The following is a 15,236-nucleotide window of genomic DNA, read 5'->3' on the forward strand; positions in this document are numbered from 1 at the left end:
AGAGAGGTTTGTATTAAGAGGAAGTAAGTGGAGAACAGAAGGTATATTCTCATGTGGCGAGGATGTGGACCACAGCCTGTGGTAAAATATAGAAATTATGGGCCATATCTTGACTACGGACCTCCAATTAATTCTGCTAGATCAGTGGTTCTCAACCCTCCTATTGCCGTGACCCTTTAATACAGTTCCTCATGTTGTGGTGACCCCCAACCCTAACATTTATCCATTTTACAGATGGAGAACACTGATGCAGAGAGTCTTAGGAGACCCCTCTGCGAAAGGCTCGTTCGACCCCCAAAGGGGTCATGACCCACAGGTTGAGAACCGCTGTGCTAGATGGAGGCTGGACAAAAAAAGTTTCTTTTGTGTCACACCCACAAGTGATTATAAGCACATAAAGGATGTATGGCACAGACAGAACTGAAGAACTCCAGATGCCCCACTGACTGAGAGCGCCTGCCAATCAGGGTCAGATATTGCTGGCCTTGAGGGACAAATGACCTGACTCAGAATACAGCAGCTGCAGAGTATTTGAACACTCTGCAGAAATGCATGCATGCATGCAAGTTCTTACTGTTACCAACATAGCTCACGGCTGGGCTGGATAGAGATGCCCACATTCCCGGATTTTAGAATCATTTTTAAGGGGAGCATTGATTGGCTTTTCCCATACAAATCTGCTAAAACATTTCTAAAACGTTTGTAAAAGTTGTCAATCCCTCCCCTTTTCGTTCACACTCCCCTCCTTGAAACAATTCCCAGCCACCATTTTTTTTTATTTTTCCCTTTTTTAAAGTTCTGTGTTGAATTGATGCTTCCACATTTCACAACCTCCTGTTGCATTCTACACTCCCTATATCTTTGATGCTTCAAAGACTGCCTCCCCCAAATAAAAGTAACACAGAAATGCGGCACATAAACAGGCGAGTGGGAACCGAGTGAGCTCAGAAAATGGCACCAAGGAGGAAATTCAGGGAAACACAGAAGCGTGGGAAAAACGAGTCAATAGATCACACCCCAACTGAAGATGTTTTCAAAACAGTGCAGCCAGAGAATCCTTTTAAAAGGGGATTCATTTAAAACATTTTGAGGCAGGAAATAAAACATTTTGGGGTAAAAACAATGTGGAACCCCGTGGAGGAATTTTGGGGGGGGGGGGTTTGTGGGTTTTCCGGGCTGTGTGGCCGTGGTCTGGTAGATCTTGTTCCTAACGTTTCACCTGCATCTGTGGCTGGCATCTTCAGAGGTGTATCACAGAGGAAAGTCTGTTACACACTGTGTCCAGTGAGAAGGGAATGTTTTAGCATGGTTTATATTGTCCATGTCCCAGGGTGGGGAACCAATCAGTAAGTGTTTGGGTAGAACTTGCTATGCAAAGGTGTGGTTGATAGTATTGTATTGCGGGTGGGATTTTTTCAGTCCAGGGTTCACATGTGCATTCCCTGCAACAGCAACAGTCTTAGTGGATGTAAACTCTGTGTCTGTGTGGAGTCCACTGTCCATGAACCTAGCATGCCCTTGGCCTTTGATTCTGGCATTTTTAGTTACTGGTAGCCAAGCTTTGTTAATTCTCAGAGTCTCTTCCTTCTTGTCGAAGTTTTCCTGGTGTTTGTGGATTTCAATGGCCTCCCTGTGTAGTCTGACATAGTAACCTTTCAAGTTGTCCAGAATGTCAGTATTTTCAAATAGAATGTTATGTCCAGTTTTGTTTAGAGCACGTTTTGCTACTGCAGATTTTTCAGGATGGTTAAGCCGACAGTGTCTTTCGTGCTCCTTAATACGTGTCTGAATGCTGAGTTTTGTAGTTCCAATGTAGACCTTTCCACAGCTGCAGGGTTTGCGACAGACTTCTGCAGAAGTGAAGGGGTCTCTCTTGTCCTTTGCTGAGCGTAGCATCTGCTGTGTTTTTCTGGTAGGTTTGAAGATTGTAGGTTATGTTTTTCCATCAGTTTCCCTATTTGATCTGTGATTCCCTTGAGGTATAGTAGAAATATGTTTTTCCGGTGGGGGGCTGTTTCTCCTCAGGCCTCTGGGTTTCTCTTGGTCTTAAATCTCTTCTGATTTCTGTTGTGGAGTAGCCATTAGCCTGCAGAGCCCAGTCTAGATGATTGATTTCATCAGGGAGGAGGTGAGGTTCACAAATTCGTTTTGCACAATCTGTCAAAGTTTTGATTATACCCCCTTTTTTGTTGTGGGTGGTGGTTGGAGTTTTTATGTAGATACCAGTCTCTGTGTGTAGGTTTTCTGTATACTGTGTGCCTCAATTGATGGTTGGGTTTGTGAAAGACCAAGACATCTTAAAAAAGGGGAGTCTTCCTTCTTTTTCAGTTTCCATGGTAAATTGGATGTTTGGGTAGTTGCTGTTAAGGTGGTCCAGAAAATTCAGCAGTTCTTCCTCGCCATGACTCCAGATTGTAAAGGTGTCATCCACAAATCGGAACCAAGCATAGAACCAGGGGGCATGCATTGAAAATGCTGGGGGGAAGAATTAGGACTAATAAAAGGAAACACTTCTTCACGCAACGTGTGATTGGTGTTTAGAATACGCTGCCACAGGAGGTGGTGGTGGCCACTAACCTGGATAGCTTTAAAAAGGGCTTGGACAGATTTATGGAGGAGAAGTCGATCTATGGCTACCAATCTTGATCCTCCTTGATCTGAGATTGCAAATGCCTTAGCAGACCAGGTGCTCAGGAGCAGCAGCAGCAGAAGGCCCTTGCTTTCACCTCCTGCATGTGAGCTCCCAATGGCACCTGGTGGGCCACTGCGAGTAGCAGAGAGCTGGACTAGATGGACTCTGGTCTGATCCAGCAGGCTAGTTCTTATGTTCTTAAGCTGTGGCGTTTCTGGGTGCTGTTTCGAGGCCTTGTTTCTCGAAATGTTACATGTAAAAATTGGCTATCACCGGGCGGAGGGGGCTTCCCATGGCTTCCCCCACTGTCTGCTCATAGTAATCATTGTCCCATTGGAAGTAGCCTGTTGTTAGGCAGTGTTGAAACAAAGCTGTGATATCGTTTGGAAAAACCTGGCCTTTGACAATACACTGAACTTTTAAAAAATTTCTTGCCTCGAGACGTTTTAAATGAATCGTGCAGAAAAGCACATTGAGAGTCAGGAGTAAGAGAAGTCCATGTAGAAGACTCCAACCTCCCCACCCCCAGGCATGTGGGAAGCGGATCTGTCATATACCCCCCCCCCGCCCCCCCGGTTATATCTTTGCATTTTAATAAATTTATTTTTAAAAATTATTGAAAATTTTTATTTACTGAGTAACAGAAGTGATTCGCTTGAATGTCCCACTGGAGTGCAGTTTTTTTGTGGGGGGGGGGAGGGGTCGCCACATGATGTCATCCTTTGATGATCCACTTTCCAGGTTTTCTTCATCTTCAGCACACTCTATCTCAAAGCTATTTTACCATGGTCTTCTCAGAGGAAACAAAATCACATCACAGCTGCACTTGCGCTGTCTGGAAGGGAAAGTTTACCTCTCCAAAGGGGCTGCCCAAAGAAGTCCCCTATTCCTTCTTTCAGTCCCTTGTGGCTGCCGTTTCCCCCCGTTTTGCACCTAGAGGTTAAAAAGAACTAGGCAGTTGCTATGCAGCAATACAACAACCTTTATTAGGCATATTAAAATAGGCTCCAGAGCGTTACAGACATTTCTGATGTACAAATCAAAGGTACATTCAAAACACAGACAGATAAACTGTATCTAGCATTGGACATTACTTAGAAAGTTCTGTCACTTGTAAAAGAAATTTTGCTACTTTTTCCAAAAAGCACGGCCTCTGTGTTATTTAACAAAAGCTCCACAACAGAGTTGTCAGAGTCTCCTTCAGGTTTGTCTAAGACCAGCCCAGGAGAGAAATTCCTAATACCCACATATCTCGGACAGTTAAGGATAATGTGAGCAAGAGTCTCCACTTGGTTTTTACGGTGTGGACAGACCCGATCCTGGAGAGGGATAGATAGGTAGCGACCCTTTGTAATGGCTGATGGGAAAGTATTGCATCTGGGCCTTGTAATAATCCATCTCTGTTGGGGTTCAGTTAATAGTTCAAGATATTTGGCTATGTGCCCCTATTCTGGTACTATTCCAAAAGAAAGGGGTGAACATGATTTATTTGCTTGCCCCAATGAGATATGGCAGTGGTGGCGAACCTATGGCATGGGTGCCAGAGGTGGCACTCAGAGCCCTCTCTGTGGGCACACACAAATAGAGTTCATCATGTGGGGGGTGGAAAATCACTCCCCCACACATACACACATCTCGGCTGCCCTCGGCTGCTGGGCTCGATTATTAGCATTAAACCCAAGACCTAGTTTTGGGGAAGCAGTGTAGGTAACCCTGTTAAGCGCTGTTAAACCCCACTGATTTTCATGCAAAGAACTAAAGCGTGATCCTTTACCTGGGAGTAATCTCGGTTGCTGGCAATGGGGCTTGCTTCTGAGTAAACCCTCCTAGGGTCGTGATTCACCCGTTTGAAGAGTTGCATGGTTGCTTCAAAGCAAAGCCAACAACTACCACCAAGCTTACTCCTGAGTAACGCATGCCTCGGAGCCAACCATTTTTTCTAAACTAAAACCTCAGTATTCAGGTTAAATTGCCGTGTTGGCACTTTGCAATAAATAAGTGGGTTTTGGGTTGCAGTTTGGGCACTCGGTCTCAAAAAGGTTTGCCATCACTGAGATATGGTATTCCTGTTCTAAAAGTCTGCTTTTTAAGGTTTGCAGAATCTCTCTGGGTGACAGCATACAGAGATCTTCAATTATTAAACCTAGAGAGTAGATTTTTGATTTAAGAAATTGATACCATTCGGAGGCAAATGGGTCGCTATGCAGCTATAACACTATAGCAATTGCTCATTTAAACAGCCTTCTGGTGAAACCGCGGGGGGAAATGCCGGGCCATGTGAGAAGGTCATTGCGAAAACCTCCGCTTTTGCTGCAGCAGGGGCAAAACTGAGAATCTTCGCAACATAGCTGCAGCCATGTTCCATTTTTCATTTCACACTTTGGAGTCAGAAGAAGGCTGGTAAAATACTTGGATTTTGCCGATTGAAACCAGCTGCATAGGAAGGAAGGCCTACAAGCCCAACTCAGACGAAGTGGTCTAATGAATAAAAGTGCACGAGTCCAGCACAGGGAACCAAAGGCCGGCAGAGTGGAGACATCACGCCATTTCCCATGGCACCATTTTCACAGCCGGGATATCAATTACGTTCTGCATCCAGCTTGCAGAAGCGAGGCCAATAAAATCGTGACCGGCCTTCCCCCCCTCCCTCCCCTTGGCGCAAGTTTCACTGTGCGAAGATCTTAGAATAAGCTAAAAAGTTAACAGCTGAGCCATAATACACTGCATTTATTGCATTTCCAATGCAGTAAAACTGTGGACTAGCTGCTAGGCTACAGTTCAAGATTTATGGAGGAGTCCTTGTAAGAGGATAATCTCTCTTTCAGATCACAGCCTGGCCTCGAGCATCCTTCCCTGACCCGGTACTACAGCAATATTATATTTCATTCATATTCACATCACGGTGGGAGGGGAGGAAATTCCATAACCTGTCGCTGTTGTGCTCGTTGCTGGACTCCTGGTCCCTCCCCCAATCCCGACCCCGGCCCCGAGACACTGGCCCTTCTGCACACGCAAAATAATGCGTTTTCAAACCACTTTCACAACTGTTTGCAAGTGGGTTTTGCCATTCCGCACAGCTTCAAAGAGCACTGAAAGCAGTTTGAAAGCGCATTATTCTGCTTGTGCGGAATGAGCCCAGGTTTGGGGGGAATTAAAAAGGTCTGCAGAGTTCCAGGTTGCCATATCTGGGTGGGGAAATACCTGAGTGGAGTTGGGGGGAAGGGAGGGTTTAAGGAGGTGAATGGATCCCTGACACCTGGAGACCAGCTGCAATCCCAGGAGATCTCCTGGCACCATCTGATGCTGCTGCTGGAAAGGCAACATTTGACAGGTCAGTGCTGCTCAAAAGTTGGCACATTTTTTTCCCTCCTTAAAGTTTGTTTAGGGGTGTCCGATTCTGGCGCTTCAGATGTTCATGGACTACAATTCCCAACAGTCCCTGCTGGCATGGCAGGGGCTGTTGGGAACTGTAGTCTATGAACATCTGTAGAGCCAGAGTTGGACACCCTGAACTGGCTATTGTGGGTTTTGTAGTCCATGAACATCTGAAGCGCCAGAGTTGGACACCCTGAACTGGCTATTGTGGGTTTTGTAGTCCATGAACATCTGAAGCGCCAGAGTTGGACACCCTGAACTGGCTATTGTGGGTTTTGTAGTCCATGAACATCTGAAGCGCCAGAGTTGGACACCCTGAACTGGCTATTGTGGGAGTTTGTAGTCCATGAACATCTGAAGCGCCAGAGTTGGACACCCTGAACTGGCTATTGTGGGTTTTGTAGTCCATGAACATCTGAAGCGCCAGAGTTGGACACCCTGAACTGACTATTGTGGGTTTTCCAGGCAGTCTGGTAGTTTTCAATCCTAACATTTCCCCTCATCTGTGGCTGGCATCATCAGAGGCATGACACACCTCACAGCGACCTGCCTTGGAAGAGGCCACTCACAAATGCTGGCAAAACTTTAGGAGCTAAAATTACCAGACCACAGCCATATAGCCCAGAAAAACCACGAAAGAAAGATGATTCTGGCCATGAAAGCATTGGACAATACTTTCAAGTATCACTATCATACAGAAGAAGAAGAAGAAGAAGAAGAAGAAGAAGAAGAAGAAGAAGAGGAGGAGGAGGAGGAGGAGGAGGAGTTTGGGTTTATATTCACTTTTGTCAACCATTAGTACCTGTTTCCCCGTATATAAGACATCCTCGGAAAATAAGACGTAGTAGAGGTTTTTCTGAAGTGCGAAATATAAGGCATCCCCCGAAAGTAAGACGTAGCAAAGTTTTTGTTTGGAAGCACGTCCGACGAACAGAGCACAGAAAAATAAGACATCCCTGAAAATAAGACTTAGCGCATCTTTGGGAGCAAAAATTAATATAAGACACTGTCTTATTTTCGGGGAAACACGGTAGTCTCAAAGCACCTTACAAACTCCCTTCTCTTCCTCTCCCCCCGCAACAGAAACCTAGTGAGGTGGGCGGGGCTGAGAGCTCAGAGAGAACTATGACTGGCCCAAGGTCATCCGGCAGGCTTCACGTGCAGGAGCCGGGGAAACAAAAACACGCTTCCCAGATAAGAGGAAGCCGCTCACGTGGAGAAGCGGGGAATCGAACGCGGTTCTCCAACTGAGCCTACTTTTCGTAACGCTCCCAGAGTTCCTGCGGCTGCTGCCCATTTCCCGCCCCACCCCCGGGCGCCTGGAGGGCAGGCGGGGGGGGGGGAAGGGGGGGCTTCCCAGTCCTGGGCAAGCAGGAGAGGGGCGCTCAGCCACAACTTTGTCATCTTGCAAACGGGGGACTACGCAGCGGCGTCGCGGGGCTGCCAACTTCCCCGGCGACCAGCCACAGCCGCCTCCCCCCCCCCAGCCCCCTTTTGCTTTTGCAACCGGCTTACGCAACAGCACCCCCCCCTCGCACGGATGCAAGCCCCCCCCCCCCCCATTGCAGGCAGAATTTGCAAGGCGCGATTCACAAGGTGGGCTTGCAGTTGCCCGGGGGGGCGGGGAGGCATTTGGAGGGGGGGGGGAAACTTGCCGGCGGAAGGGGGGGGGCTCCCGGTCTCGCGTGCAAACTTCTCCCTCTCCGCCCCCCACCCCCCACCCCCCACCCCCAAAGGCGCCTGACCTTGGTGAGCTGCGCGATCTTCTTGCACATCCTCACGTGCAGGGGCGGCTCGCCTTCCTCCGGGGGGGCGGCCGGAGGGGCCCCGTTGCAAGTGCCAGGCTGGCGGGGGGGCGCGCCGGCCATCGGGCACCCGGGCACCGCCGCCTGCTCGGCTCCCTGCCTGCCCGCCTGCCTTCTCCCCCGATGGCTCCGCTTCCGCCGCCGGGGGGGGGGGGGGGCCGCCGGCTGGATGCCGCTCGCTCCCCGCCCCTCGCCCCCCCCACCCCACCCCCGCCAAGCGCTCCGAGCGCCTTTGGGGTTTCTCCTTTCTGGAAAGAGGAGCGCGGGGGGGGGCGGGGGCGAAGTCGCATCCCAAGATTTTACAGCCCTCCCCCCTCCGCCAGCAGCCCGTTGCCCAGGAGAAACCCGCCCGGTTGGCAGCAGTCGTTCCAAGGTAGACTGCTGCCGGACGTGGAGGCTCCACCGGGGCGGCAAGGCGAACACGGTGGCTCCTTGGAGGACCGGGGAAGAGGGGTTTTCGAAATCGGATGAGATCAATCAAACGTTGTTTGTGTGCTGGGTGAAGAAGGAAATGGGGAAGGATATGGGGAAGGAAAAAAATCTCCACTTTCTTCTCCCCATTCACAATTTTCTTTGTTTACTTAGAAAGCTCTGCTTTTGCTGCAGTGAAAGTCCTTCATGCACACGGGTAAAGTATCCTCCAGTTGCAGCCGGCTCATGGCGACCCTGTATTTATTTACTTTATTGATATGGTGCCTTCCTCCCCTAATGGGGACCCAGAGCGGCTTACATAGGTCTCCCTTCTGTTGTATGCTCGCTCACAACTGCCCTGTGAGGTAGGTTAGGCAGAGCCAGCAGGCTTCCGGGGCAGGGTGAGAATTCGAACCCGGGTCTCTGACCCTAGCCTGACAACCAGCACTGCCCGGCTGGATTGGTGTTATTCTAAAAGCCACCCCAACAGGTGCTCTGTGTGGGTTTCTGGGTGTGCCCCTGAAGAGACAGCCGCAAGAGACCTTGGGGATGTCCTGAATCGAAAAGGGGGCGCAGGGAGGGCCCGGCTGGGTCAGAACTCCGGCTTCCTGGGGCAGCCGGGCCGTGAAAACCCCACAGCCATAAGCCACGTATGACTCGAGGAGGGCAAAAGCAGAAAGCACCGCTCCGCCTACAAACATCAGAGGGGTCCAGATCCAATTCAGGTCCCACCACACCTGTCGCCGAATAACATTTCCAGAGGCGGGGGACGTGATGACAGATCCCCCCCCCCCCCCCCCCCCAGCACTCATGCACATCTGCTTAAGCTGCAGGCGCCCTTCCAAGCGTGGGCAATGGAAAAGCACGACATGAGGTCAGATCTCGCTGGAAATAGGGTCGGTGCCCCCCCATGCCAGCTGGGGATGAAAGAGACCGGTCAGTAGGTGGCCATCCCGCAGAAGGGAGTCCTAGATGTGCGGGAGAGACGAAAGGTGGCAGGCACGGAAAGAGTTGGATTTTTTTTTTAAAAGCCGAGCACATTCCTTCCACATTTTAACTCTAAACACAACAATCCTACGATTTATTTATTTCAAGAACGCTCCCCCGCCCCTCTCGATCGTATCCTGCGGTGGAGGTATTCAAGCAGGGACGTAGATTTCTTTGTAAGTCTGTAGTGCAATCCCACGCATGTTTGCTTGCGAGCAAGCATGCAGGGATTTTCTTTCAAGGAAAACGTAAGGACTGCAGAACAATAAATCAACGGGATTTGCTCCCACAAGATACTAGGATGGCTTTTGGTTTAGATGACTTTACAGTAAGTGCCTGGTTGTTATCATTACAATCCACTGGTGCAAACCACAGGGCTAAGAGCCAAAGACCTCTGACCCCTCCGTTCACGGCCAAAGACTTGTAAGCCTCGGGCCCCACCAGAGCTTTCTTAGGTATACATCCAATAAACTCATTGGGCAAACAAACACCACTGTTGTTATTATTATTTATTAGCTTTCCTATACCGCCCAATCCATCCCCGAAGGGCTCTGAACAGTAAGGCCGGTCAGCAACACATAATATACAATATGAATTAAAGATATGACATCCATTAAAAAAAATCCAAGTAGGAAAGGGACACACAAACGATCAACTTTTGAAACAGAAGAGTCTGCTTAGGGTAGTGGTTGAAGTTGCTTTGGCTTTGGGTCATCCAGATTCAGACCCCCTCTTGTGCCTTGGAAAGAAGCAGGCTCGCAGCTAGCCACAGGCTATCAGGCTAACATACCTCTCAGGGTCGTTCTGAGGAAAGGAGGAGGGTGTAAGTAGGAGGTTAAGAGCTTGCGTATCTAATCTGGAGGAACCGGGTTTGATTCCCAGCTCTGCTGCTTGAGCTGTGGAGGCTTATCTGGGGAATTCAGATTGGCTTGTGAACTCCCACACATGCCAGCTGGGTGACCTTGGGTTAGTCACAGCTTCTCGGAGCTCTCAGAGCCCCACCCACCTCACAGGGTGTTTGTTGTGAGGGAGGACGGGCAAGGAGATTGTAAGCCCCTTTGAGTCTCCTACAGGAGAGAAAGGGGGGATATAAATCCAAACTCTTCTTCTTCTTCTTCTTCTTCTTCTTCTTCTTCTTCTTCTTCTTCTTCTTCTTCTTCTTCTTCTTCTTCTTCTTCTTTAAGCATAATAATGCAATAGCGCAGTAATAACCCCGTGGGCTATTGAGGTGATACCTGCACTCTTTGGTAGGTGCTCGTACGGGGCAAAGTGTGGTTTCCTGGGACCCTTTCAGGTTGGGGAAATGGTGCGGCAGAAAGCTTATGTTGTCCCTGAAGACAGGGACAACATTCAAATTGGGCAGCCGCGTGCCTGAGGTTTAACTTTTAAAAGTGGCTGGGATCTCTAAAAACAGAGCTTGCCGTGCGCATTTGATGAATCCTTGAAAGGTAAAGATTTTGTGTATTTTAGGACTGGAATGGCCTGGTGCAAAAGGACTAATTTTTAGAGTTTTTTGACCAATGAAATCTTGTTTGTTTGTTTGTTGCTATTGTTTGAAGAAGAGTTTGGGTTTATACCCTGCCTTTCTCTCCTGTAAGGAGTCTCAAAGCGACTTAAAACTCCTTTTAAGCAGTGGCGTAGGAGGTTAACAGCTCATGTATCTAATCTGGAGGAACCGGGTTTGATTCCCCGCTCTGCCGCCTGAGCTGTGGAGGCTTATCTGGGGAATTCAGATTAGCCTGTACACTCCCACACACGCCAGCTGGGTGACCTTGGGCTAGTCACAGCTTCTCGGAGGTCTCTCAGCCCCACCCACCTCGCAGGGTGTTTGTTGGGAGGGGGGAAGGGCAAGGAGATTGTAAGCCCCTTTGAGTCTCCTGCAGGAGAGAAAGGGGGAATATAAATATAAATCCAAACTCTTCTTCTTCTTCTTCTTCTTCTTCTTCTTCTTCTTCTTCTTCTTCTTCTTCTTCTTCTTCTTCTTCTTCTTCTTCTTCTTCTTCTTTCCCTTCCTCTCTCTGCAACAGACACCTTATGAGGTAGGTGGAAATGAGAGAACTGTGACTAACTCGAGGTCACCCAGTAGGAATGTACGAGTGCAGAAGCAAATGTGCTTCACCGGGTAAGAGTCCGCTGCTCATATGGAGGAATGGGAAATCAAGCCCAGTTCTCCAGATTACGGTTCACCCGCACTTAACCACTACACCATGCTGGTGCATTTACTATACAAAAAGAGAGCATCATAGATTGTAAGGAAATGTTGTAAAAAATAATAATAAAGGGCCCTAGGAGACATTGTTGTGAGTTAAGAGGTGAGTGCTGTACTTGGGCAAACTATGACGTGCCCCTCTTGATGTATTTTTGCAAAGACATCTCACCTTAATGACAAAGTGTGTTGCTGCTGGCCTCGTGAGCCGTACTCTTCGATTGGCAACCATTTATTCTGCTCGACTGATTCGGAGGTCAGCAGACACTTCCTCCTGGCTGGCAAGGCGAGGGGCATAAATTTTTTAAGAGCCTGTAATCAATTCTGTGAGGAGCTGGCGGCTGAGGACTTGGCTGGTTAGTTCAGAAGGGCTGCACACACACACACACCCCGCTTCTTGCTGCGGTCATCTGGTTGCCGAGCTGCAGGGAGAGACGAAGCCACAGTGGACAGAATCTCTCTTCCCTGTAGGGCAGTGGTGGCGAACCTATGGCACAGGTGCCAGTGGTGGCACTAAGAGCCCTCTCTGTTGGCACGCACAAACAGAGTACCCCCCCACACACACACACACATCTAGGCTGGCCTGGGCCACAGGGCTCGATTATTAGCATTAAACCTAAGACCTAGTTTTGGGGAAGCAGTGTAATTAAACCTGTTAAGTGTTGTTAAACCCCACTGATTTTCATGGGAAGAACTAAAGCGCAATCCTTTACCTCGGAGTATGCTCGGTTGCTGGCAATGGGGCTTGCTTCTGAGTAAACCCCTCCTAGGGTTGTGATTCATCTGTTGGAAGAGTTGCACAGTTGCTTCAAAGCAAAGCCACCGACTACCACCAAGCTTACTCCCGAGTAACGCACGCCTCGGAGCCAACCGTTTTTTCTAAACTAAAACCTCAGTATTCAGGTTAAATTGCCGTGTTGGCACTTTGCGATAAATAAGTGGGTTTGGGGTTGCAATTTGGGCACTCGGTCTCGAAAAGGTTCGCCATCACTGCTCTAGGGACTGGGGGGAATCATAGTCCAGTCCATTAACTTCTGGGGTGCCAGAGTTGGACACCCCTGCTGTAGACTTACAGTCTTAGCCATCTCTGGGTCTCCCATCTGCTCTTTCCCAGTCCCTTCCTGCAGGAGCCCATGGCAGGTTGCCTTGTTTTATTCTTGGGTCCCTCTTGCTTCATCTCCATTCCTGAACATTTCAGTTCAGTGTCTCTGGGCAGAGGCGTAGCAAGGGGGGAAAGCGCCGGTGCACTGGTGTGTCCTCCGCCCCCGTCCTGCCCCAGAACACCCCCTTCCTGCCCTGGAATGCCCCGCCACACCCCTGCCATGCAGTGACGTAGCTATCATGGGGCAGGAGGATGCACGTCGCACTGGGCACGCGCCGGGGGGGGGGGGGGTAGCAAAAAATATTTTTGATATTTTTAGTGTTTTTACTTTGTCAGCCAGCAGGGGCGCAGTTTTTAGGATAGCAGCACCAAAATTTCAGGATAACGTCCGGTGACACTCCTGCTGATACCAGTCAAGTTTGGTGAAGTGTTCTTACCGTACATCAAGGGAACCACTGACCGTATAGGAAAACTGATGAAGAAACATAACCTTCAATCTACAGACCCACTAAGAAAATGCAACGCTACATTCAGCAAAGGATAAGAGAGGTCCTCTAGCTACTGCAGGAGTCTACCGCATATCATGTAGCTGTGGACAAGTCTACATAGGAACCACCAAATGCAGCGCTCAGACACGAATTAAAGAACACGAAAGGCACTGCAGACTATTTCAGCCAGAAAAATCAGCAATAGCAGAACACTTGATAAACCAACCTGGACACAGAATGTGTTGAAAACATAGAAATTCTGGACCACTCTGACAGCCACTACGTCAGACTACACAGAGAAGCCATTGAAATTCACAAGCACATGGACAACTTCAACAGGAAGGAAGAAACCATGAAAATGAACAGAATTTGGCTGCCAGTGTTGAAAAACTCTAGAATCAAGACAGTGACTAATCAGCTCCACACAAGCACAGGACAACTATAGACAATAGCAATCAAAGGAAACAAAGACCAGGTTACTTCTATTCAGATGCATTCACCTATTGACCTTGCTATCTCCATTGTTACTCCCAGGCTACAGACTTCTTTGTGACTCACATACCAGGCTACTCTATTCAGAGGGCCTCACCTTTTGACATCACAGTATATATACTCCACTTACTTTCCATTCCTACTATCAGATCCTCTGAAGATGCCAGCCACAGATGCAGGCGAAACGTCAGGAGAGAATGCTGCTAGAACACGGCCATACAGCCCGGAAACCACACAGCACCCCAGTGATTCCGGCCGTGAAAGCCTTCGACAATACAGCTAAACTTGTTACGTATGCTGTAGCTGGTTTCTCATAGCTGGTGAAGGGTTCCACGTAGTACAAGAACTTGAAGGAGTTCTTAAACTCCTACCCAACTTCTGTGGACTCAGTTTTCATGGAAGACTGAAAACTGAAGACAAGGGAAAATCCCAAATATGCCAATATTTATGATTACTGGAGCTGGACCTAAGCCAGCCTCCTCTCTCAGACTAGCGTGCGGATTTCTCCAACCCCATGCAAATCCCCATCTCTGATGTCAGAGGTTACTTTTAGCAATCACAGCCATATCCCACCTTCATCAAGCACCTAGTAATGGTTCTGAGCTTCCCACGCAAATACCGTATATACGTATATACTCGTGTATAAATCGACTTTTTCAGCACATTTTCAATGCTGAAAAAGCCCCTCTCGACTTATATTTGGGTCGACTTATACTCAAGTATATACGGTAACTGTATGTGCTATATAGCTAAGCTCTGTTTGTGTAACCCAGGGTCCATTAGGGGGAGCTCAGATTTTCCATATAAGAACTCAGATTTTCCATATAAGGAAGAAAAGGCTCCATTTCCTCAGAATTCAGTTCCTCAGAGTTCAGTTGTTATGAACTGTATTTCCATATTTCAGGTATGAGAATGTTTGTATTAATTGTTGAGAAGGGGGTATTGTGTTTATATTGATTGACTATTAGTTGGTATTTTGGTTTCCTGTTATAAAATGTTATAATGGGTGCTATATAAATATTATTTTCCTCAGAATTGTTAAGAGGCCTATAGTCAACAAACATAGCAGGCCAGAACTTATTATAATATTGATTATTGTTGTTTCTGTATTGGTTTGCCATATTTCATTGTTATTCTGCACACTATTGTTTATGAAACAGAAAACTGATTTAAAGTTTCGTTTGTTGTAAGTCCGGTGAATGTTAAGGGTCACAAGGTGGTATCACACTGTCAAAGACTTGAACTCCTTTTCCATTTCTGATAATATCCCTCTTACAATCTAAGTTGGGTTACATTTGGACATACAGATGAGGAAGAGGAATCCAGTTTTGAAGGATTTTACCTCTTGTGTTTTAGCTTGGTTGCTGATTGAGCTAAGGTTTTTGTACTTCTGAAGTTATTGTTGAGACCATATTGTTTTTGTTGACCCTCTTTTCCACTTTCAGAGCTTGTTTACTGTTTTTCTTTGAAATAAATATTCAAAAACATTTAACCTACTGATGCCTCCATTGATGTAATTTTATTGGTATCTATTTTTATTTTTGAAATTTACCAGTGGCTGCTGCATTTCCCACCCTCGACTTATACGCAAGTCAATACATTTTCCCAGTTTTTGTGGTAAAATTAGATGCCTTGACTTATATTCAGGTTGACTTATACTCGAGTATATACGGTACCTGGTCTGAACCCGATCATCCCTTGGCCAAAAGAGATTGGCAGCCCAATCCAGATTAGGGGA

General features: G+C 47.8%; 1 protein-coding gene across 1 annotated transcript in view; it reads right to left on the bottom strand.

The window, feature by feature from the left end:
- The window catches only part of FAM184B (family with sequence similarity 184 member B), an 84,198-nt gene extending 76,233 nt beyond the window's left edge, over window positions 1-7,965 (bottom strand). Inside the window, exon 1 of the mRNA XM_048508706.1 lies at window positions 7,753-7,965. Coding sequence (XP_048364663.1) covers window positions 7,753-7,875 — 123 coding nt within the window. The 5' untranslated portion in view covers window positions 7,876-7,965. The remainder of the gene's footprint in view (window positions 1-7,752) is intronic.
- Between the last annotated feature and the right edge of the window lie 7,271 nt (window positions 7,966-15,236).

Source organism: Sphaerodactylus townsendi, linkage group LG10 (assembly GCF_021028975.2).
Source record: "Sphaerodactylus townsendi isolate TG3544 linkage group LG10, MPM_Stown_v2.3, whole genome shotgun sequence".
Lineage (NCBI taxonomy): Eukaryota > Metazoa > Chordata > Lepidosauria > Squamata > Sphaerodactylidae > Sphaerodactylus > Sphaerodactylus townsendi.